At 47.4% G+C, this 22638-nt stretch overlaps 1 protein-coding gene across 9 annotated transcripts in view; it reads left to right on the top strand.

Moving 5' to 3' along the window:
• Window positions 1–9031: 9031 nt before the first annotated feature.
• Window positions 9032–22638, top strand: part of COPS3 (COP9 signalosome subunit 3) — a 32952-nt gene continuing 19345 nt past the window's right edge. Inside the window, exons 1-5 of one of the 9 annotated variants that reach the window (XM_054709183.1) lie at window positions 9032–9186; window positions 11893–12022; window positions 14662–14774; window positions 14864–14913; window positions 16691–16783. In XM_054709183.1, coding sequence (XP_054565158.1) covers window positions 9132–9186; window positions 11893–12022; window positions 14662–14774; window positions 14864–14913; window positions 16691–16783 — 441 coding nt within the window. In that variant the 5' untranslated portion in view covers window positions 9032–9131. Of the gene's footprint in view, window positions 9187–9885; window positions 9907–11892; window positions 12023–14661; window positions 14775–14863; window positions 14914–16690; window positions 16784–22638 lie in introns of those variants that run through there. The other 8 variants (XM_054709180.1, XM_054709179.1, XM_054709177.1 and 5 more) reach the window with 8 other exon arrangements.

Below are 22638 nucleotides of genomic sequence, written 5' to 3'. Positions count from 1 at the left end.
GCGGCACACGGTCCCAGCACCAGAGCCCCTTCTCTCGGGGGCCTTCCCCACGCCATCGCCTCCTCTTCCTCTGCCCGCTCCCCCCGCGGCTCCCGGCCCCGCCCGAGAGGCAGGGGTGCGGTTCACAAACCGGCGGCGGGACTCAGCGAGCGCCCTCCTTCCCCCCCCTCCTCGGGCTGGTCACCGGCCGTGGTGTCTGGGACCCACCCTGCAGGGCTCTCCCCACCCGTCCGTCTCCCCGTTTCTGTGCGGGCTGGGTCCCCAACACCCGCCTCAGGTGGAGACCCCGCCCAGGCGAGACTGCGTCACCCACGGACTGGACCCTTGGGATTCTGGATTCAAGGTCCAGGCTGACTAGAGGCCACAGCATAAGCAGAGTGTGGCTGCCCCAATCCCGGTGCCACCAGCCCGGCGCCCCCGCGCACCCTGCCAAGCCCCCGGGAGGCGGGGTGAGTCACCCAGATGCTCCTCAGCATCCGGAGGCGGGCAGGGAGAGCATGGTGCTGTTGTTGTGATACTGGGACGGGTCCTGAATGAGAAATGGACCCAGAAAGGGGAAGAAATTGCACCAAGCCTTTCCGCCCAAAACCCCTGCCCACCCGGAGGCCCTCGCCCTTCAGGGTTCCACCATCAGGCTCAGTTAATGTGACAGAGGAGGCACGAGCATACAACGGAGTCAAGACAGTCTCTTCAGTAAATGGTGCTGGGAAAAGTGGACAGACACATGCAAAAAAGTGAAACTAGACCACCAACTTACACCACACTCAGAAATAAACGCAGAATGGATACAGGACTTAAATATAAGTCGGGAAACCATAAAAATACAGAGAAATCCACAGGCAGCAAAATCTCAGACATCTCTCCCAGCAATATGTTTACCCATACAACTCCTAGGGCAAAGGACACTAAGGAGAAAATAAACTAATGGAACTACATCAAAATAAAAGTCTTCTGCACAGCAAAAGAAACGGTCAACAAAACAAAAAGGGAGCCCACTGTGTGGGAGAACATATTTGGCAATGATACATCTGATAAAGGGTTAATATCCAAAATATATAAGGAACTCATGCAATTAACAAAAGGAAGACAAACAGTCCAATTAAAAAAATCTCTGAAGTGCACGTACACATGGCCAAGAGACATATGAAAAGTGCTAGAAGTCTCTGAAGTTATTCAGGGGAAGCCAGACCACCTTCCCTAAATGCAAATCCGATCACCCCACCCTCCTTCATCAAACTCCCAACGGCTTCCCCATCTCCAGGCAGGCCCAGGGTCTTCACCACAGACCCCGGGGGCGGGCCTGTTTGCCTTGCAGCTCCACCTCATACCACTCCCTTCCTCTCTGAATCTCAGATAACATGCTGTCTCCCAACACTGGGTCTTTCTTAGCACATACTGTCTTCTCACTTAGTATAAGTTCTCCCTCCCTTATCTTACTAACACCTTTCTTTAGAGCTTAGTTTTGTGGAGGAAAAGGGGCCACATGCTAACCTGACTGGCTCAGGGGAGGCCTGTGTGGCAGGCTTGCAAACTTGGAGACCTAAAATAACCACAAAGGTTTAGTTAAAACTTTTTAACTAAAAGCAGTTTATGGTGGGTGTTGGGAGCGGTTATAGGGTTAAGCCTCGGACTGACCTGCTGGCAAAGTCACAAACAAGTCCCAGCTTGATCTTGTGACTGCTCCCTAGATCTTTCCTGGGTAGCTAATGGGCTGTGGGAAGGGCAGCAAGTGCTGCCAAAACAAGTGAAACTTACAAGAACATTGTCAATTGCCTTGTTTGTCCCTGACAATAAATAAAGCACCAGCTTTGCAGTCTGGATCTGTCTGTGGCCTCAGCAAGGCACAGAAGATCCACCTAGACCCAGCTTTTTCTCTTTGTCTGTCATTTCTCCATCCTTTGTCGCCCCCACTCAGGCTCCCCGAACCCTTGGCTGTGCTTGTGCGGCACAAGTGGCGCCCAACGCGGGGCTGAGTTCGGCCCAAGTGGCACCCAATGCGGACCTGAGTGTGAGGGAACTTCAATTGTCAGGCGAAAGGACCCCTAAGGAGGCGTGCACATGCAGTAAGTAAGGAAGGGGTACTGTACTAGCTAGGTGTAAAACATGGGAAATTCAGGATCACAGGGAAAGAATGTATGCGTATCCATGCTTAAGGCTATGCTCCAAGCAAGGGCTGTTCTGTGAGGTATGAACAGCTTTTCGATTTTTTGGATTTTGTAAGTAAAACCTGCCCATGGTTTTCTGAGGAAGGAAAGGTAAATATAGAGGCATGGGAGAAGGTAGGAAAACAACTTTGCGATCATTATATAGCTGAAGGTCCAGAGGAAATGCCTGCCTCTGCTTTCAGTCTCTGTTCCCTGATTCTGGACTGCCTAGAGCTCACTCCAGAAGGGGAGTGGAGGAATGTGGCAGGGAAATGCAAATCTTGGCCAAATTGGGTGATTAGTTATTACTTTAGAAAGCGAAAAAGAAAAAAAAAATTTAAGGACAATTTTTGCATTTGAATACTTACAGCCTTGCTACTCAATTTCCCCGGGCAAGGAAAAAACATGGTTTGTTCTTAAAAATGTAAAGTGTTATTAATGTAGGAAATGCTAAATATATTTGACTTGCCAGCTTTAAAAGTTCAAAGTGCAATTGGGAGAAATTATGTAGTTGTGGTAAATGTCCAAAGTATAAGAACTTGCCGAAACTGGTTTGGCTCAGTGGATAGAGCGTCGGCCTGCGGACTGGAGGGTCCCGGGTTCGATTCCGGTCAAGGGCATATACCTTGGTTGCGGGCACATCCCCAGTGGGGGGTGTGCAGGAGGCAGCTGGTCGATGTTTCTCTCTCATCGACGTTTCTGGCTCTCTGTCCCTCTCCCTTCCTCCCTGTAAAAATCAATAAAATATATTAAAAAAAAAAACAACAAAAAAACAAAGTATAAGAACTTATTTTTGAGAAAGTAAAATGTTGTGTTTTCTCTAATAATTAGGAATTCAAATAAGTTACTTACTATTGGTCTAATTTAAAAAGAGGATTAATTCTGTGATCCCACCGAAAATTTTTCTATGCAAAAACTAGTTTAAAATCTAATTAATATCTTAAGATAATTATAAAAGGTATTATAATATTTAAATCATATATATATATTTTTAAATATTTTTTTCCATGTTAAAATTTCAAGGTCTTAACAGAGATGATTCTTGGAAAGCTCCAAGGGCCCAGAGTAATACAAGAAATTTGTTCTCTCTTCTTAAAGAAAATCTTTTTAAATTTAACAGATCTAATATACTTGAAATTGCATGGAAAGCCTTATCAAATAAAAATTAATAAATATATTTTAAATGTTATGAAGGTTTTTTCCTCTAAGAAGGGAAAAACGAAGTAACTAAATATCTCTTATAATGCAGGATTCTCTGTACTGTGCTGGATTATGCATAGCACCTGAAAAAGTTCAAAGGACATTTCCTTTTTCTTATCTTGGCAGCATTATTGAGGGAAAAACAATAAAACCTCAGAAAATTCAACTTCGGACTGACACTTTACTTACATTAAATGACTTCCAAAAATTATTAGGAGATATTAACTAGGTTCGACCTGCTTTAAAATTAACCACTGCTGACTTAAGCCCTTTATTTCATATACTAAGGGGAGATTCATCTCCATCATCCTCACGCTGCTTGACAGAGGAAGCCAAGACAGCCTTACATAAAGTTGAGGATGCCTTAAGTTCAGCAGAACTTACTAGAATTGATTACTCCCTTCCCTTACAGGTTTTAATTTTCCTTATGACACATACACCCACTGGGGTCATTTGGCAAGCTCCTGAAGTTGTTGAATGGCTATATTTGGCTCGTTCTCCAACTAAGGTATTACTAGAACAGAAAGGGGGAGATGGATGTTATGTGTCACCTCAAAACAAACTCAGTCATGTTCTTTATACTTTAAATTTTTTGAACTGCAATGCAGAGGGTCGTACAGCAGCCAAAAGGCATCGGACTTACTGTACAATAGCCTCCATGGGGTTAGCCTGATGGAAGGATGCACAAACTGGACAATGGTTTGGACCAGATCCAGTAATGATGTGGGGAAGAGGTTGTGTTTGTATCTTTCCAGAAGGAGCAGCGCAGCCAATTTGGGTGCCAGAGAGTTACGTGCGTCACCACAATGGACCCAGAGAAGCTCCTTGTCCCATCGTTCAAAAGAGTGAAAGTTGCCCAGATGACAGCAAAGCGGAAAAGGAAGATGACGAAGGCTACGCAAGAGACCGAGGTGCCAACATGGGGTCAGCTGAAGAAGTTAACAACTGAGGCCCAGCAGATGGCAGAAAAGCAGGAAGTAGAAGGTACTGCCTCAACCATGTTTCTGGCCATGCTAGCGTTGGTTAGCTGCCAGTCTTCTGCAAACTCTTCCGCAGCCAAGTCCGAGGACTCTGAGGAAATCAGCAAAAGAAACTTTCATTTAGCAGGAAAATGTTACTGTAGTTTGATTTCTTTATTGTTGTGTTGCATTGGCATTATTGTTGTGTTGCATTGGCATTGTTTTATTAATAGCCATGTCTAGATTTTGCATTGGCATTGTTTTGTTATTGGGTTTTGCATTGGCATTGCTTTGTTAATGTTTTAATGGTCAGAACTTTGTTCTTAATGTTTAAGTTTTACTATCATTATTAGTAGCTTAAATTTAAAAGAAAGGGTGAGATGTTGGGAGCGGTTATAGGGTTAAGCCTCGGGCTGACCTGCTGGCAAAGTCACAAACCAGTCCTAGCTTGGAGGGCTCAGTCCTCTAAGCATAATTAAGCTTGATCTTGTGACTGCTCCCTAGATCTTTCCTGGGTAGCTAGTGGGCTGTGGGAGGGGCAGCAAGTGCTGCCAAAACAAGTGAAACTTACAAGAACATTGTCAATTGCCTTGTTTGTCCCTGATTATAAATAAAGCCTCAGCTTTGCAGTCTGGATCTGTCTGTGGCCTCATCAAAGCACAGAAGATCCACCTAGACCAGCTTTTTCTCTTTGTCTGTCATTTCTCCATCCTTCGTCGCCCCCGCTCAGGCTCCCCGAACCCTTGGCTGTGCTGGCGCGGCACAGGTGGGTAGTCATGTCCTACACCAGCATCTTCCCTGACAAAGGTCAAACTTTAGCCTAACTGAGCCTGTTTGTTGTCTTTTTGCATCTATGATAACAGATCTTCGGAATGTCAAAGTAATTTTCCTTTTCCTGGACTCCCCCAAAGCACAGGCACCATTCTGCAGACTACAGACCCCCTCATTGTTACTGAGTTCATTGTTTACTGTTAACTGTGATATACTCACCTAAGTGAAAGAAGTATGTGAAACCCAGCCAGCGTAGCTCAGTGGCTGAGCATCAACCTATGAACCAGGAGGTCATGCTTCGATTCCTAGTGAGGACATATGCCTGGGTTGTGGGCTCGATGCCCAGCATGGGGCATGCAGGAAGCAGCCCATCAATGATTCTCTCTCATCATTGATGTCTCTCTCTCTCTCTCTCTCTCTCTCTCTCTCTCTCTCTCTTCCTCTCTCTCTCCCTCCCTCCCTTCCTCCCTCTCCCTTCCTCTCTGAAATCAATAAAAATATTTTTTGAGCCCTAGCTGGTTTGGCTTAGAGTAGTGGTCGGCAAACTCATTAGTCAACAGAGCCAAATATCAACAGTACAACGATTGAAATTTCTTTTGAGAGCCAAATTTTTTAAACTTAAACTTCTTCTAATGCCACTTCTTCAAAATAGACTCACCCAGGCCGTGGTATTTTGTGGAAGAGCCACACTCAAGGGGCCAAAGAGCTGCATGTGGCTCGCGAGCCGCAGTTTGCCGACCATGGGCTTAGAGGATAAAGTGTAGGCCTGCAGACCTAAGGGTCCCCGGTTCGATTCCTGTCAAGGGCATATGCCTGGTTGTGGGCTGGATCCCCAGTAGGGGGCGTGCAGGAGGCAGCCAATCGATAATTCTCTCTAATCATTGATGTTCCTATCTCTCTCTCCCTTCCTCTCTGAATCAATAAAAATATATTTTTAAAAATGTTTTGAAAAAGAGAAGTATATGTCTATTACTTTGCTTTTTATCAATTCCCAGAGGTTTCTCCACTTTGCTTTCTCCAGCCTCCCTAATCTATCACCAATGGATTTCATATAACCCACATTCGTTTCCTCTTTTGATTGTAATGCATACAATAAGGTGCAAAACTGCCATTCTCTGGAGCATTATCTCAATCCGTTGAGATTTTTCTTCCTGGCAATTGTTGACTGTTTGACTCAAACTCCCAAAAATTCTTCACAGATTTGAATTTTTCTTACGTTGACAATGTGTGTCATTTCCTTGAGAATGCCTTCCCTCTTGTTCCCAGGCGAGGTCAGTTTCCTTCACTGCATGACCTTACAGAACCTCGTTTCACTCCTTCAGAGCACTAGCCCCTTTTTCTAGGGTCTTTATTTGTCCATTATCTGCAGGGGACACTCCACAGTGTATCTCTAGTGCCTAGCACAGCACATTTAGATGCTCAGTAAATATATGTTGGATGACATTTTAAAATGCATGTTTACTTACTCAGACCCTACTATGCATTAATTCTTGTGTGTGGACCTTAGAAGATGCTATTAAGAAGGGCCCCAGTGGCTAACTGGGCTAACATTTAATAACAGAGCCTAAGCAGCATAGGGGCCTTTCTCACCAACTGCACTTCAGGGAGAGGCCTGCACTAAGCTGTCTGCCTGCCTGTGTTCCCACCAGCTGAGCCAGCCCCTATAAAGGAGTCCCTGGAATCCTATTTTAACCAATAGGACTGAGATTTCCTCATCCAATCAGAGCTGCATAGCTATATCTTCCCCCCTCCCACACCCCATCAGCTTCTTCATCAACCAATCAGAACAGCTCCATTCTGACCAATCAGGACAGTGCCTTTTGGAGCAATCAAACTGTGAGGTTTTAGAGTCCTCATCTGCATGACAATGAACCAATCAGGAATCAGGAGTGTGGACTTCTGTCTATACTAGAGGCCTGGTGCACGATTTTCTCGTGCACGGGTAGGGTCCCTAGGCCTGGCTGGCGATCAAGGCTGATATGTGAGGTGACCAGCCGGCCCTGCCCCCCACCACCGCTGCCAGTCGCCTCCCTCTGCAGGGCGACCAGCAGGGTGATTAGGGGACCCCCCTGCTCGCACCGGCCTTGGCTGGCCTGGGGCCTGCTGGCTGAGGGCAGCTCCTGCATTGAGCGTCTGCCCCCTGGTGGTCAGTGCCCATCATAGCGACCGGTCATTCTGCCATTCGGTCAATTTGCATATTAGGCTTTTATTATATAGGATAAGCCAGCTCCCCTCTTGCTCTGAGAGTGCACTCTTCTTTCCACCGAGAGTGAGAGCTGTGTTTGTGGATTCCCTTTCCACTGAAGGTGGGGAAGGGCTGTGCTTTGGCTGGAGCTGAAAGGTGAAAGAGGAACTCCAAAGATGTCTCACCAGAGCAGCCACAGAGCAAAGCAGCACGGGACAGTCCAGTGCAGGGCAGAACTGAGCTGTCTAACTGGAGAGGGGCCTGGCCCCGGACTATTTGGACTATTTTCACAGCCGTGCTGTGTCACAAGTGAGCTGCTCGCACTGAAATTGAGCTGTTTGCATGGAATAAAGTTTCCTTCTTTGCTGCACCCCAAGTTGGGGATTCCTTTGGTGTTGAATTGATGCCATCAACCTTCAGTTGATATGTGTTGGGCCCTAAGATGTCCAGAGGTGAGTAAGACAGATGTTTGATCTCAAGCAACTCCATGCAGGTTAAAAGCAATGGATATGGTATGGATTATGAAGACAAAGTTCTGCAACAGAGAAGTGGCTATATGAGAAGAGCAACATGCTTGAGGAGTCTAGAGGAAAGACAAATCAATTCATTCAACATATATCTTTTTAAAAAAATATGTTTTTATTGATTTTAGAGCGAAAGGAAGAGGGAGAGAAACATCAATGATGAGAGAGAATCATCGATTGGCTGCCTCTTGCAAGCCCCTTTCTGGGCATCAAGCCCACAACCTGGGCATGTGCCCTGACCTGGAATCCAAAGGTGATCTCCTGGTTCATAGGTTGATGCTCAACCACTGAGCCACACTGGCTGGCTTATCAGCATATATATTGAATGAACACATAGTTCTAAAAGTGTTTTAGGTGGTTGAGGTCATTGTAAGAATTTTACAGGTGAGGAAAACAAGACAGGATGGTCAAATAACCTGCACAAAGTCACATAGCTACTCAGCAGTAGGAAAGAGATGTGAGCACAAGGCTGCGTGTGTCTATCTATGTTCTACTCACAGGCAAAGGCTCAGGGAAGAAGTGGCCATTATGCCCAGTGTGAATGACGGGGCCAGTGTTGTATCATAAGTCAGCCAGCTAGATACAAGACGCCTTAATGAGCCAATTAGTTAGGAATCATTTTTATTACGCGTGGGTTCAGAGCAGAATATCTCTGTCAAATTCTGAACAACCACAGGAAGCAGTATTCTCTTTTTATATCCTTCTAGGTCTTTGTGTAAGTTATTTTTGCAGACAGTTTCTAACCTTGAGTACCTGTATCTATACAGACACCTGTAACCTTGAGTACATATCTATATAGACACCTGGCATGGGAATATTATCAGTATCAGCGTATCAGCCCCTTACGTTAGATGGCTAGCTTGCAAGGTTAGACAGTTAAGTTTATCTTTTCTATTATTTAAGTTAAAAAACAAAGTTATTTTTACAGAGTAAGAGACCGTCGAAAAATAACAGAGTTGACTTATGGAACAAGGGACTAGCAAGAAATAGCAGAGAACATCAAAACCGCAGTTTCAAACAGCAGTTTTCCCAAAGGAGGGTCATTACTCTGCTTCTCAGGGATTACGAGGTTAGCTTCTTCCGCTGACCACCCTGCCCACTAACCAGCGGAAGGGATTTCACAGGTGAACAAAACGAAGAAAGGACCAGCGAGCAGCCTCCCGCTAGGGCGAGCAGCAGAACTGTTTCCAAGGAAACAGTAACTGGTTCCCAGGCAGGAGATCTCGCGGTGCTTGACCTGCGGAAGTGACGTTGCCGCTCCCTGGCTTTCCGGCGGCTCGCGGGCGCCCACCCCGGAGCGAGGCTTTTTCCCGCGGGGGCCGGCTCGCTCCTCGGAGCCCGGGGGAACATGGCCTCGGCCCTGGAGCAGTTCGTGAACAGTGTCCGACAGCTCTCGGCTCAAGGTGAGGCCCGGGCGGCCCTGCAGCCCCAGGCGCTCATCCCGAGCCCGGGCCCGGGGCTGGGCTCGCGGCCGCGGCGCGTAGGCCCGGACGGGATCGGGCGCTGCCGAGCGGGAGCCGCCCCTCGCGCACGCGGGCTCCTCGGCCTCCGCCGTCCGTGCGCTGGGCTCCCGGGCTCCCGTCCCGGGGCCTCCGGGACCCTCCCGCTCCCCCGCCCGCACCCCCCGGACGCCCCTTCCACCCCGGCGCTGCGCTTGACATTTTGGGGCGGTGACTTCCGTTGGCCGCCTGTGCGGGCGCCCGTTGGTCCCTTCAGCCTCCCTCGCCCGCGGTGATTGGTGCCCTGGCCGCCTGTCCCGCGGCGCCCGGCGAGCCCGTCCTAGGAGGCCGCCTGCGGCCCCCCCACCCCCGGCCGGCGCCCGGCGAGCCCCCGCGCCCATGTTAGTCCTGCAGCAGGCCGGAGGAGCGCTCGCTCGGAGGCTCGGTTTCTAGGGTAGACTTGTGACCATTATCACTTTGCCCTTAATTTTCATGCTTTCGGGTTCATTCATCTCATCCCTGATGGAACCCTGGGCTCTGAATTAAAGAGATTAGTTGCTGGCTGTGAAGGCCCCTTTCACCATCCTGTTTCTTCATCTGTAAAGTAAAAGCAAGCCCGCATTTCATGGAGTGGCTAGGGTTGAGAGGGAGAAGCCGTGTGAAAGCACCCGTCATACGGGCGCAGTAAGTAGTTGCTAATTGCGGACGGCAGTGGATTGTAAAGTTCTGGGAGCTGCGTGACCTTGGGCAAGTCCCCATTAGTGTCCAGTCTCTTTATCTCACTTACCTCTACCTCGCTTCTGTTGTAAGGCTTAACTGTTCTGTCTCATGTCCCGTATTTTTTATAGAAGTTAGGCTCACAGGCAAGGCATCGACTTTTTCAGTCTGTGTGAATGGAGAAACCGCCATTCATTAGGACACAAACACTTCGTTTCAGTTTTCTGGGCTGCAGAGTGCTTAGAAGGTTGGGTTGGGTCCTGCCCCATTCACTTCGTGTACAGGCCACTGAAATCCCCTGGCTGTTGAGCATCCAGAGGGATCGCTTACCTGGAAGCTGTGCCTGCATGCTCTGTGCACGAGGCCACTTCAGGAGCAGCTTGCGGGCGGAGAGAGGTCGCAGTGACTGCCCTCCACACTGTGCACAGCATAGTGCATGTGGATGAGGGTCTGTTTGCTCTGCTCTCGTTCAGAATTTCTTAACATGGAGCTTAAGTGAAGGGATAGAGGGAATTTCACTGCCACATCTCTATTGGGCTCATTTCAATGTGCTGTGACACTTAAACTTACTGTGGACTCTCCCCTTGGCCCTGCAGTAGTTGACTCTCATGATTTCATAATGGCCCAGCTTTTAAGTCTCAACTCAGCATTGATTATTTAATATGGGGGGTGGGGGGAGAACTGAAATGCTTATTTCTGGGTGTTTCAAATCATTGCAAACTTATTTCAAGTAGTGGGCTTAAAAGGGGGCGATCATTTAACTGGCAGATGCTGCGTATTCATACATACCAGTGAGGTCTTTAATGAAGTGATAGTGAGTCGGTCTGTCTCAGTTCAACTTGTATTATTGTCTTGAAAAATGATACCTAATAGATCATGGAAAGACAGCTAGTGAGGTGTGAGAGTACCTGTGGTGTGTCTGTGACTGAAATAACCTGTTAAAATTGGTAAGTCTCGTTCACAGTACCAATTTGGGCCTAATTAGAATCTATACTTTTGTTATAACATTGTGATATAAGGGAAAGAAAAATGGGTCTTAGGAGAGTCGTCAAGCTGCTTGTTGATGGATTGGCTGTCAAACTATCATTAGGCTGGAGAAGGGACTCTCTTCACCTGAGTTTATGCTGAATTACCTGTTCTCAGGTGACGGGGAGAGGACAAATATCCAACCAAGTCAGCCATGGGAAAGGAGGGTAGGTGAGGGTCCAGGAAGACCAGGCAGATGTAGAGCAGGGTATGAGTCAGGTAGAGGAGGACATGGGGGAGAAGCGTGAAGGGAGGAACACGCAGCACGGAGAAAAGCAGGTGTAGAGGCACAAAGGTGAGGGAATAGGGATGTTGGCTGACTTTTGAGCTTGGCGTGACCAAAGACGAGGTGTGTGAAGGGAAGTACAGGACATAAGGCTGGGAGGCACTGGGACCAGGCACGGGGCTGAAGCATTTGGACTTCTTAAAACCATTGGAGTAATTTGATTGAATTTTTCATTGTACAAAGATCTCCAGGCGCCAATGTGAAATATGGGCTGCAGGAAAGTGGGCATTGGGAATGTTTATGATGTTGTTTAGATAAGAAATAAGGATATGAATTAAGTCGGGGGAGAGCGAAAGGAATGGAGCTGAGAGACTTAGGAAGTAAAAGGAAATATCTTTGGTGACATTTTGGATACAGAGAGGGAGCAGGGAGCAGGGAGCGGTAGTGATAGTGTGTGTACATTTCTGGCTTGGGGAACCAGAAAAAGGAATGGAGGGAATGGAGAAACTTTCAGGGGGCAGAGGGATGTGGGTGGTCTAGTTCATTTCACTTCTCTGGCCCTTCTCCATCCTCATCTGAAATGAAGGCAACATAAGGAATAATCTAGGTAATTCTTCCTCCGGGATAGGAAGTCTCGTTATCCTCCCTTTGGTGTGGTTGGTGCTGTAACTGAATGACATCGTGTTATTCCTGTTTTTCAGGGCAGATGACTCAGCTTTGTGAGCTGATCAACAAGAGCGGGGAGCTCCTTGCCAAGAACTTATCCCATCTGGACACGGTGCTTGGGGCTCTGGATGTACAGGAGCACTCCTTGGGCGTCCTTGCTGTTTTGTAAGGGACATCTTCTTGGGTAGCTTTGTGCTTTCTGCACTGAACACTGTGCACCTTCTGACTTCAGTGTTTGGTGCAGGAAGTAAGCCATGTAACAACATGGAGTTCTTCTTTTGCACGACTGAAGTCATGTCATAGTAGTTACGTTTTACTTATCCCTCTAATGGTTTTTAACTTGTGTTTATATGTATGCACAGTTTGAAGTTTATTTTTAAAAATGAATGGCCATCTCACTTGTGGGCACTAGAGTGTGTATTTATCTGAATACTTTTACTTATGTGGTCCATAGGATTGCCCACATTTCCTAACTTGGAAATAAAGTAGCAAGAGTGATGAAGCATGGCATGGCTGTGTACATTGAGTGTAATTACCAGTGCCCAAAAGCAACATTGCTTTGAATTCTCCAACTTTTTATTAAATACATATTTTTATTGATTTCAGAGAGGAGAGAGAAACATTAATGATGAGAGAGAATCATCGATCAGCTGCCTCTTGCACACTCCCCACCAGGGATCCAGCCCACAACATGTACCCTGACTGGGAATCTAACCATGGCCTCCTGGTTCATAGGTTGACGCTCAACCACTGAGCCACATCAGCTAACAAGTTTAGCTGTTTGAGATCAAGTTAAATAGACCTTGTTTTAATTGGGTTCCTTGTAACTCCGGGTACCTTACAGTAGAATTATTTATCTCTTGATGTTTCAGTATTAAAATTGGGATGTTAAGGTTGTTGTGAAAGTTGTAATAATATAAATAAACTGAGAAGAACTAAGAGTGAGGGTCTGGCTCTACTTGGACTGGGATTCCTGAGGCAAAGGTAGGGGTCAAGAAGAGAGTTTAGAGAAGAAACTCCGAATGAAAGGGTCTAGAGCATGGGTGGAGATCCTTTTTTGCCAAGGGCTATTTGGATATTTATAATATAATTTGCCAGCCATACAAAATTATCAACTTAAAAATTAGCCTGCTCATCCCTAATGCCTTGGCAGGGCCAGACCAAATGAGTTCATGGGCCGGATGTTCCCCGCCCCTGGTCTAGAGCTTTGCTTTGCAATACAGTAGCCACTAGTGACATCTATGTAAATTACTTTTAAAAAGTTAAAGATTCAGTTGCAGTAGCCACATTGCAAGTACTCAGTAGCTACATGTAGCTGCTGTGGTAACTACTGCGTTGTGCAGGGCGAATACCGGACATTTCACCATTGCAGAGAGCTCTGGGATGCGCAGGCTGTCAGTGTTCGCTGATTAAAAGGACAGAATGCATGCTTTTATCTTTTTTATTCATTGGGGCTTCCCCCCCTTTTTTAGCATGCATGTTTTATACACACAAATTCACATGTATGTACGGGGTGGGCAAAAGTAGGGCTACAGTTGTGAGTACACAAAACAGAGTTTCTTCTTGTATTTAAGTAAAAGAAAACCTGAAAAGCGCCCTGACCTTGTTTCTCTGTACCCCGGATTTGAATTATGCTCTTCCATTATTAGGCATGGGGTCCCAAGTTTCATGTTTTTATTTATAAACTGGAAATGACAGGGCCTTATTTATTGTGAAGCCCTGATGAAATTGATTCAGACGTACTTGATAATGGGAAGTACAGTGACAGGTGATGTTAAGTCAAGTAATACTGAACTGGATAGAAGTACAAACGGAAAGATTTTGGAGAAGTGGTGAATTAGTTTCCACAGTTCATTTCTTTACTAAAAAGAAGAGCTTGAAGTTGACTTGTAAGCAGTGCCTCAGCGGTGGTAGCTTATGTGATTTCTTCCCCAAAACCTATCTTTGAACCTTCCTCCCCCCGAGTGTTTATCGTGGGCAATTGGAAGGCACCATCTGCCAAGGGCATCAGGATGGGTCACCTGAGTCCTCCCTCTTCCCAGCACCTCCAGTTCATCCTGTCCTGCTCATCAGAAAGTGTTTTCTCCCAGATGGACCATAGCATCGCCCAGGCCTGGCCATAGCCTTCCGGTCCGTAGCTCTGGTTCCTTGTCCTGCTCAGCCTGTTAATCTTCAGGACAGGAAAAGCAGCAACTGGCTTTTAAATTGAATAAATAGTCCTGACCACATTGGAACTGAAAAGAAAAATATTATTTTAAACTTTAGGTTATAAGTTTATATTGAGTTCCTTCACAAATACTAGGAAGACCTGATATTGGCCTCATTTAATGGAATTTTTCTTTTTTTCTTTATTTTTTATTGATTTCAGAGAGGAAGGGAGAGAGAGATAGAAACATCCATGATGAGAGAGAATCATGGATCGGCTGCCTCCTGCAAGTCCCAACTGGGGATCGAGCCCACAACCCGGGCATGTGACCTTGACCGGAATTGAACCTGGAACCTTTCAGTTTGCAGGCCAAAACTCTATCCACTGAGCCACATGGCTAGGGCTGGAATTTTTCTTTTTAAAAGCTGTTCTTTTCCAAGCATTTTTTAAAAATCTATGTTGTGTCTTGATTGTGCAAACAAACAAACAAAAAACAGGCCAAGAGAATCTCATAGATCCTTTTTCTTAATTTTTAAAAATACTGAGACACATTTAATTCACAGAGCATTGGAGGTAGGATGGATTTCTGACCTCAGTTGCTTCTACCTTTTCACCCCGTGAAATATCAAGATAAATTGATTTTTTCCCTTTATTCCAGATTTGTGAAGTTTTCTATGCCCAGTGTTCCTGACTTCGAAACATTATTCTCACAGGTTCAGCTTTTTATCAGTACTTGTAATGGGGAGCACATTCGATATGCAACAGACACGTGTAAGCTAAACTGCATTTTGCTATTTTCCATTGAATGTATTTTGCCTGTCTAGTCATTTATATTTTTAATATTTTGTTATTGTATCTAGTTGCTGGGCTTTGCCATCAGCTGACAAATGCCCTTATGGAAAGAAAACAGGTAAGCAATGTTATTCAAGTGTTCGTAGTTCTGTTATAACATCCTAGATGTCCGGTGCACAGATTCGTGCACCGGTGGGCCCTCAGCCTGGCCTGTGCCCTCTCACTATCTGGGACCCCTCGGGAGATCGGACTACCAGTTTCAGCCCAATCCCCGCAGGCCAGGCCAAGGGACCCCACTTGTGCGTGCACCAGGCCTCTAGTATGCATATAAGATCTTTGGTTAATCTCTTCCTGCCCTCCCCCTAACCCACTTCCCTCTGAGATTCGTCAGTCTGTTCCATGTTTCCAAGCCTGTGCATTGAGCATCTGTCCCCTGGTGGTCAGTGCATGTCATAGCGAACTGTCAGTCGCTTAGGCTTTTATATATATAGAAGATATCTAACTTAGACAGTGAACTAATTTGTTAAGGTTCCAGGTTAGTACTAAGAGTCCTACCACTTAGATGTGGGTGGTCCCTTCAAGTACTCATAGCGTTTGCAGTAAGGACAGCTAGTCCCTCCGCGGGTGTAGACTCCAGTGCAGGGAGAGGCCAGCCTCGGACCCTGCAGCCAGTGGCGATGGTTTTGCAGCTCCTGTTCTAGTGTCCTTTGCGTGGTAATATGCTGGGTTTTGTTTGCTAAAACTTTTTAAACTTTTAATTGTAACATAATTTTCGCTTTATAAAGAGTTGCAAGAATAATATAAACAATTCCCATATACCCTGCACCCAGATTCTCCAGATATTAATATCTTACCACAGTTGCTTATCTTTTCTCTCTCTTTTTTCCTGAGCCATTGGAAAGTAAATTGCAGATAGAATGGCCCTTGAGTGTTGCCTAAAAAATGGGACATTGTCTTATATAACCACAATACAAAGACCAACCTCAGGAGATGAACACTGATATAATTCTTTAGCAAATATACTGACTTTACTCCCATTTTGCCAGTTGTTTTATTAATTTCTTTATAACAAAAAAAAATCTCAGTTCATGGTTTGTGCTACATTGTCCCACAACTTTTATTTCCTTTAATCTGGAACAGTTCTTTGGTCTTTCTTTAATTTTGTGATATTGACACAAGTTACAATTTGGGTATTTCTCTTTTATTTGGAATTGAACTTCAAGACTAGTTGTTTGAAGGAGACTGAAACAGAAATAAGCGGTTGGTATTTTGTAGGAGAACTGAGTAAGTGGTGGTTTGAAAGAGAGGGTTAAAAAAAGTGCCAGCAACCTTTACTGAAAAACTATTTACAGTTATTCAGCACTTTAGTCACATCTCCTGTCCTGAAACTGACTGTACCTCACTTGAAACTCAGTCTTGTTTTTTATAATCAGGTCCCTTTATAACTGGTCGTATCAGTTTCAGGAGTAATTTATTATCAGGTAAGAGATGATGTTGGAAAACGTTTCCAGATGACGCCCAGCTACCTGAGGGGAAATGTCAGTGTCCTTGGACACAGTTAAGTTTACTAAGCATAGGTGTCACCTGTTTTAAATGGTTTATTAGATGTAAATATATTGAACTGTTGAAGTAATGTTGCTTTGGATTATTTATCTTCATTGTGAAAAGGCTTTCTGGTTTTAAAAATGGTGCTGAGTTACTCTAAACGTCACAAGAAGCAGCGTCCAAAAACATTCTCTGACTGAATTGGGACAGTCCTGAAAGTGTGGAAACCTCATGTTGTCATTCAAAGAAACCTGTCAATTAGTGTTATCTTTTATTTGTAAGTGACAACATAAGATCCAATGTGCTGCCATCTCTGAGAACTTATCTGAAAGAGATGTCATTTCTGACAGCCCCTGCGAGGAATTGGCATCCTCAAGCAAGCCATAGACAAGATGCAGATGAACACAAACCAGCTGACCTCGGTACATGCCGATCTCTGCCAGGTAAGCAGCGGAGGGTTAGACTGAGTAGGTTTGCTCAACATCAGATTAGATAAATGACTGCAATTTGGTGGAGACTGATATGTTCTAGCAATTGATATATATAGGTACCTCTATCTATAGAAAGGGGATTTTTAACAGTTTTTGGATAAAAACTATAGAACAGGGCTCAGCTAGTAGGCTTGGTAGAACAGAGTAATTAACACTTCTGACATTTAAAAAATGCCAAGTTATTTTCTTTTTTAAGGAATCTTGGACCTGAGAATAAACACAGGTAACTTTACACTTTAAAATGTTAGTTATTTATTTTAATATATATTTTTTTTATTTTTTAAAATATATTTTATTGATTTTTTTTTTACAGAGAGGAAGGGAGAGGGGTAGAGAGTTAGAAACATTGAGAGAGAAACATTGATCAGCTGCCTCCTGCACACCCCCTACTGGGGATGTGCCCGCCTTTGACCGGAATTGAACCTGGGACCCTTGAGTCCGCAGGCCGACAACTCTATCCACTGAGCCAAACCGGCTAGGGCAAAATGTTATTTATTTTATTGCGCGTGGTTCAAAATCCAGCAGGCAAAATGAAGTCTCCCTACCACCCTGCCTCACAGCCACCTCTCTCTCCAAAGGCAGCCAGTGTTAGCAGTTTCTTGTTTATCCTTCCAAAGATACTTTATGAATGTACAAGCAAATATGTCTATTTTTTCTATTTTTATTTAATCTTCACTGGAGGAAATGTTTTTATTGATTTTAGAGAAAGAGGAAGGGAGAGAGAGAAACACTGATGTGTAAGAGAAACATTGATCAGTTGTCTCCCATACACGTCCAACCGGGGATCAAGCATGTAACCTAACTATGTGCCCTGACTGGGAATTGGACGCGCAGCCTTTTGGTATACAGGTCAGCGCTCCAACCGAGTCACCTGCCAAGTCTGTCTCTTTTTTTATACAAATTGTAATAATTTGTATGAATAATTACATACAGTACATTGCTTTTTGCTTTTTCCTCCCCTTGCTTTTTTCTACTTAATGTATCTATTTTTTGTTGTTTTGTTTTTGTTAATTCTCACCCAAGGATATTTTTCCATTGATTTTTAGGGAGAGTGGGAGAGAGAGGGAAAGACAGAAACATTGATGTGAGAGAGACACATCGATTGGTTGCCTCTGGCATGCGCCCCGGACCAGGGCCCAGGCCGGGGAGGAGCCTACAACCAAGATATGTGCCCTTGACCGGAATCAAACACGGGACCCTTTGGTCCACAGGCTGATGCTCTGTCCACTGAGCCAAACTAGTTAGGGCAATTTATCTTTTTAAAAAAATATGTTTTTTATTATTGATTTTAGAGGGAGAGAGAAAAACATCAATGTAAGAGGGTAACATCGATAGGCTGCCTCCTGCACACCCTCTATTGGGATGGAGCTCCTAACTGGGGTATATGCCTTGACCAGGAATTGAACCAGCAACCTTTCAGAACATGGGACAACTCTCAACTAACAGCCACACTGGCCAGGGCTCTACTTAAAGTATCTTAGGGATGGTTCCATATCAGTGGTTTATAGCTGCAGAGTATTTCATAATATGGGTTTAACCAGTTCCCATAAGGTATTGGGATTGTTTCCTTAATGAATAACATGGTTTGTGGATTATTTCAGTCACATGTTCTAGTTTCAATGAAGGTGTGCCTTTTCCATTTTTTATGTTTTAAGAACGTTTGTGATTGGTGTATAAAATACATAAAGTGCTCTAGTAGTACGTGAACAGCCAGCTCAGGGAGTTGGTACGTTGTGTGCACCTGTGCCACATCACCCACATACAGGACGTTGCCATGTACTTGCACAATTTCTTACGCTTATGTAAAGGATTTAGAAATTGAAAAAGTATAATTAAAGAAAAAGCTTCCATTTTCAATCATAGCATGCCGATCTGTTTCTGTGATTAGTTCAGCAAAGAAAAAAAGGACTCACTTGTTTGCGCATCTATGACAGAATGGTTACTCGGTGAATTGTTAGCTGAACTTTAATTCATTTGTGGCGTACTGAATCATGGTTGGTTCATCCTTTATAAAGAAGTGCTATTAGCCCTGCTGGTATAGCTTAGTGGTTGAGCATTGACATATGAACCAGGAGGTCAGTGTTCAATCCTGGTCAGGGCACATGCCCAGGTTGCTGGCTCCTGGGGAGCATGCAGGAGGCAATCGATCAGTGATTGTCTCATCATTGATGTCTCTCTCTCCCTCTCCCTTCCTCTCTGAAATCATTAAAAAAATATATTTTAAGAAACAACACCAAATGCTACTTTATTCTGAATGCTTAAGAAAACAGAGTAATATGTTGATATGTGGATCCTTTTAATCAATAAGTTAAATGTGAGAATGTAAAACAATGTTTTCTTTTTTTTTTTTTTTTTTTTTTTTTTTTTTAATTTCTTTATTGATTAAGGTATCACATATTTGTCCTCATCCCCCCATTCCCATCCCACCCCTCTCCCCACGCATGCCCCAATCCCCTGTTGAACTTAACCGTTGGATAGGCTTATATGCATGCATACAGGTCCTTTGGTTGAACTCTCCCCCTCCCCCCACCCTCCCCCTACCCTCCCCTATCCTCCCTCTGAGGCCCGATAGTCCGATCGATGCCTCCTTGCTTCTGGTTCTGTTCTTGTTCCTCAGTCTATGTTGTTCATCATTTCCCCTAAATGAGCGAGATCATATGTCACTAGATATATACTAATAAGAACTGAATGTGAGACGAGCAATAATAGTTATGCTGACAGGCAAATGAATCAATCTGTAGCGAGCTTCCCCCTGGACCAACAGTTCTTTTGAGACCCAATTTCAATGTCCAGTAGTTCCTTATGTGTACATGTCAGCACTGACCCCTCAGCTCTGGATGGTGGACAAATGGTGGTAATGGAGGTCCGAGTCCCTCTGGTTTGGTCTCGGCCGAACCCAGGGGCATGGCGTCACCCGGACTAAGGGGCACGTGGCCTCACCCATACCCAAGGGGCGCATGGTCTCACCCGGGCCTGGGACCCAGCCTCACCCGGATGGATCCAGGGGTGCACGGCCTCACCCGGACCCAGGATCTGGCTTCACCCGTACCCAGGGACGCTTGGCCTCTCCCAGACCCAGGGGCACGTGGCCTCACCCGGGCTTAGTTGCACAAGGCCTCACCTGGTTCCAGGGACACATGGTCTCACCCGGACCCAGGGACGCTTAGCCTCTCCCAGACCCAGGGGCACTTGGGCTCACCCGGGCCTAGGTGCACGAGGCCTCATCCGGATCCAGGGACACATGGTCGCACCCGGACCCAGGGACGCTTGGCCTCTCCCAGACCCAGGGCCACTTGGGCTCACCCGGGTCTAGGTGTACGAGGCCTCACCCGGATCCAGGGACACATGGTCTCACCCGGACCCAGGGATGCTTGGCCTCTCCCAGACCCAGGGCCACTTGGGCTCACCCGGGCCTAGGTGCACGAGGCCTCATCCGGATCCAGGGACGCATGGTCTCACCCGGACCCAGGGACGCTTGGCCTCTCCCAGACCCAGGGGCACGTGGCCTCACCCGGGCCTAGGTGCACGAGGCCTCACCCGGATCCAGGGACACATGGTCTCACCCGGACCCAGGGATGCTTGGCCTCTCCCAGACCCAGGGCCACTTGGGCTCACCCGGGCCTAGGTGCACGAGGCCTCATCCGGATCCAGGGACGCATGGTCTCACCCGGACCCAGGGACGCTTGGCCTCTCCCAGACCCAGGGGCATGTGGCCTCACCCGGACCCAGGGACGCTTGGCCTCTCCCAGACCCAGGGCCACTTGGGCTCACCCGGGTCTAGGTGCACGCGTCCTCACCCGGATCCAGGGACACATGGTCTCACCCGGACCCAGGGGCGCTTGGCCTCTCAGACCCCGGGGCACGTGACCTCACCCATGCCTGGGTGCACGAGGTCTCACCCGGATCCAGGGACACACGGTCTCACCCGGACCCAGGGACGCCTGGCCTCCCCCAGACCCAGGGGCACGTGGCCTCACCCGGGCCTAGGCGCACGAGGCCTCACCCGGATCCAGGGACACACGGTCTCACCCGGACCCAGGGACGCCTGGCCTCCCCCAGACCCAGGGGCACGCGGCCCCACCCGGGCCTAGGTGCACGAGGCCCCACCCGGATCCAGGGACACATGGTCTCGCCCGGACCTAGGGGTGCGTGGCCTATCTCAGACCCAGGGGCACGTGGCCTCACCTGGACCTAGGTGCACGAAGCCACCCGGACCCAGGGGCGCGTTACCTCTCTCAGACCCCTGGTCGCGTGGTCTCACCCGGATCCAGGGGCTCACGGCCTCACCCATACTCGGGACCCAGCCTTACCCGGATCCAGGGGCCCACGGCCTCACCCGGACCCAGGGTTCAGATTCGCCCGGACCCAGGGGCACATGGCCTCACCCGAACCCGGAATCCAGCTTCACCTGGACCCAGGGGCGCCTGGCCTCACACAAACCCAGGGGCGTGAGGCCTCACCTAGACCCAGAGGCGTGTGACCACATCTGAGCCCAGAGGCTCGCAGGCTTGCCTGGACTCGGGTCTCAGCGGGGTTTCGTCTTCTTGATCCCAATTCCTGTTGGTCAATTCCCTCTCAGCAATTCCTTCGGTCATTTTCTCAGAGCTCCAGGGTGGCTGCCGCAGAACTCATTGGGCGGCGGGCTCGGCAAGGCTCTGGTGTGCCCGGTGCCCGGCGGTGGGCTGGTCCGGTGTCGCTGCGTCGGCCTTTGGGTCTGCAACGGTGGCCAGTCGCTGAGCTTGCGCACCTGGCCACTTCGGGGCATTGAGATTCTTGAAGGACTCGGAGGTCAGCAAGCACGGAGTCTCCCTCCCCATGTCTCCCAGGGGCTCGTCTGTCCGTGCTCGGCAGCGAGTGGAGCCGTCCCCTCAGCCGGAGACCGCCGGGGGAACTGCGCCGAGCACGTTCCAGGCCACCATTGTGTCGCCTGAGCCATAGTTCTTAAAGTGTGGACTTTGGGTCACCGGCATCAGCATCATCCTGCATACCCCTCTCTTTTATTCTAGTTGTAGAGCATCTGCTCAGCCAGCCCCCCGGTCTTTCTGGCTGGTGTCTGCTCTGCTCTCCCGTCATAGTCTCAATATTGTTGTGGTAGGCAACGATCAGGCTGCCGCCCTATGTCTCCATCTTGGTCCTCCTTTGTACAGTTAAGTCTTGATTGTTGTTGGTGTCACTGGGAGGAATTGTCCTCCAGGCCAATTGGCCGTGAGGACCCTCTTTGTCTATATAGGAAGAGTTGCTGTGCAGGAGACATGTTTGTGGGCCGGGTCTTGATGCAGCAATGCCTTGGCGCTCACTGAGTCTGCCTCTAGAATGCCTCCCTTATGCGAGTGATTGAAATCTGGTGTCATCTCCCACCAACCACTAGATGCCCTCGTTTCTGGGTCTCCAATGTAGTGTGGGTCAGCCACTACCTGAGGCACTCAGCAGGAAAAAGCTTCTGCTCAGCTTGGCTGGGGCGGAGCTACAGGGTGGAGCCTACAACCTTGGCTTCCTATCAGCCCCGCCCTATGAGGCTCCTGCGTCTGTGTCCCTCTGTATTCCTTGCAAACACCTCTGAGAGAAACGCGCCCTGGAGTTTCGCCCGCTGCCAAACAGTCCAGTCCCTCCCCTAATGAATCTGGACTCCCAGATTCTCGCCTGGAACTGGGTTTCAGTGTAGTTGGAACTGGGTCTCAGCGCAGTCTGGCGTCCCTGTCTCCTTCCCAGCAGGGCCACCCAGTGGCGCAGGCAAAAGTCCGTCCTCTGCACACCTTCCAGTGCGCGCGTCTGGAGCCGCCGCTTCTCTGTGCCTCCGCCACCACAGC

Source organism: Eptesicus fuscus, chromosome 20 (assembly GCF_027574615.1).
Source record: "Eptesicus fuscus isolate TK198812 chromosome 20, DD_ASM_mEF_20220401, whole genome shotgun sequence".
NCBI classification, from domain to species: Eukaryota; Metazoa; Chordata; class Mammalia; order Chiroptera; family Vespertilionidae; genus Eptesicus; species Eptesicus fuscus.
Note: the sequence above shows the minus strand (reverse complement) of the source record. Positions and strands in the feature narration are given on the sequence as shown.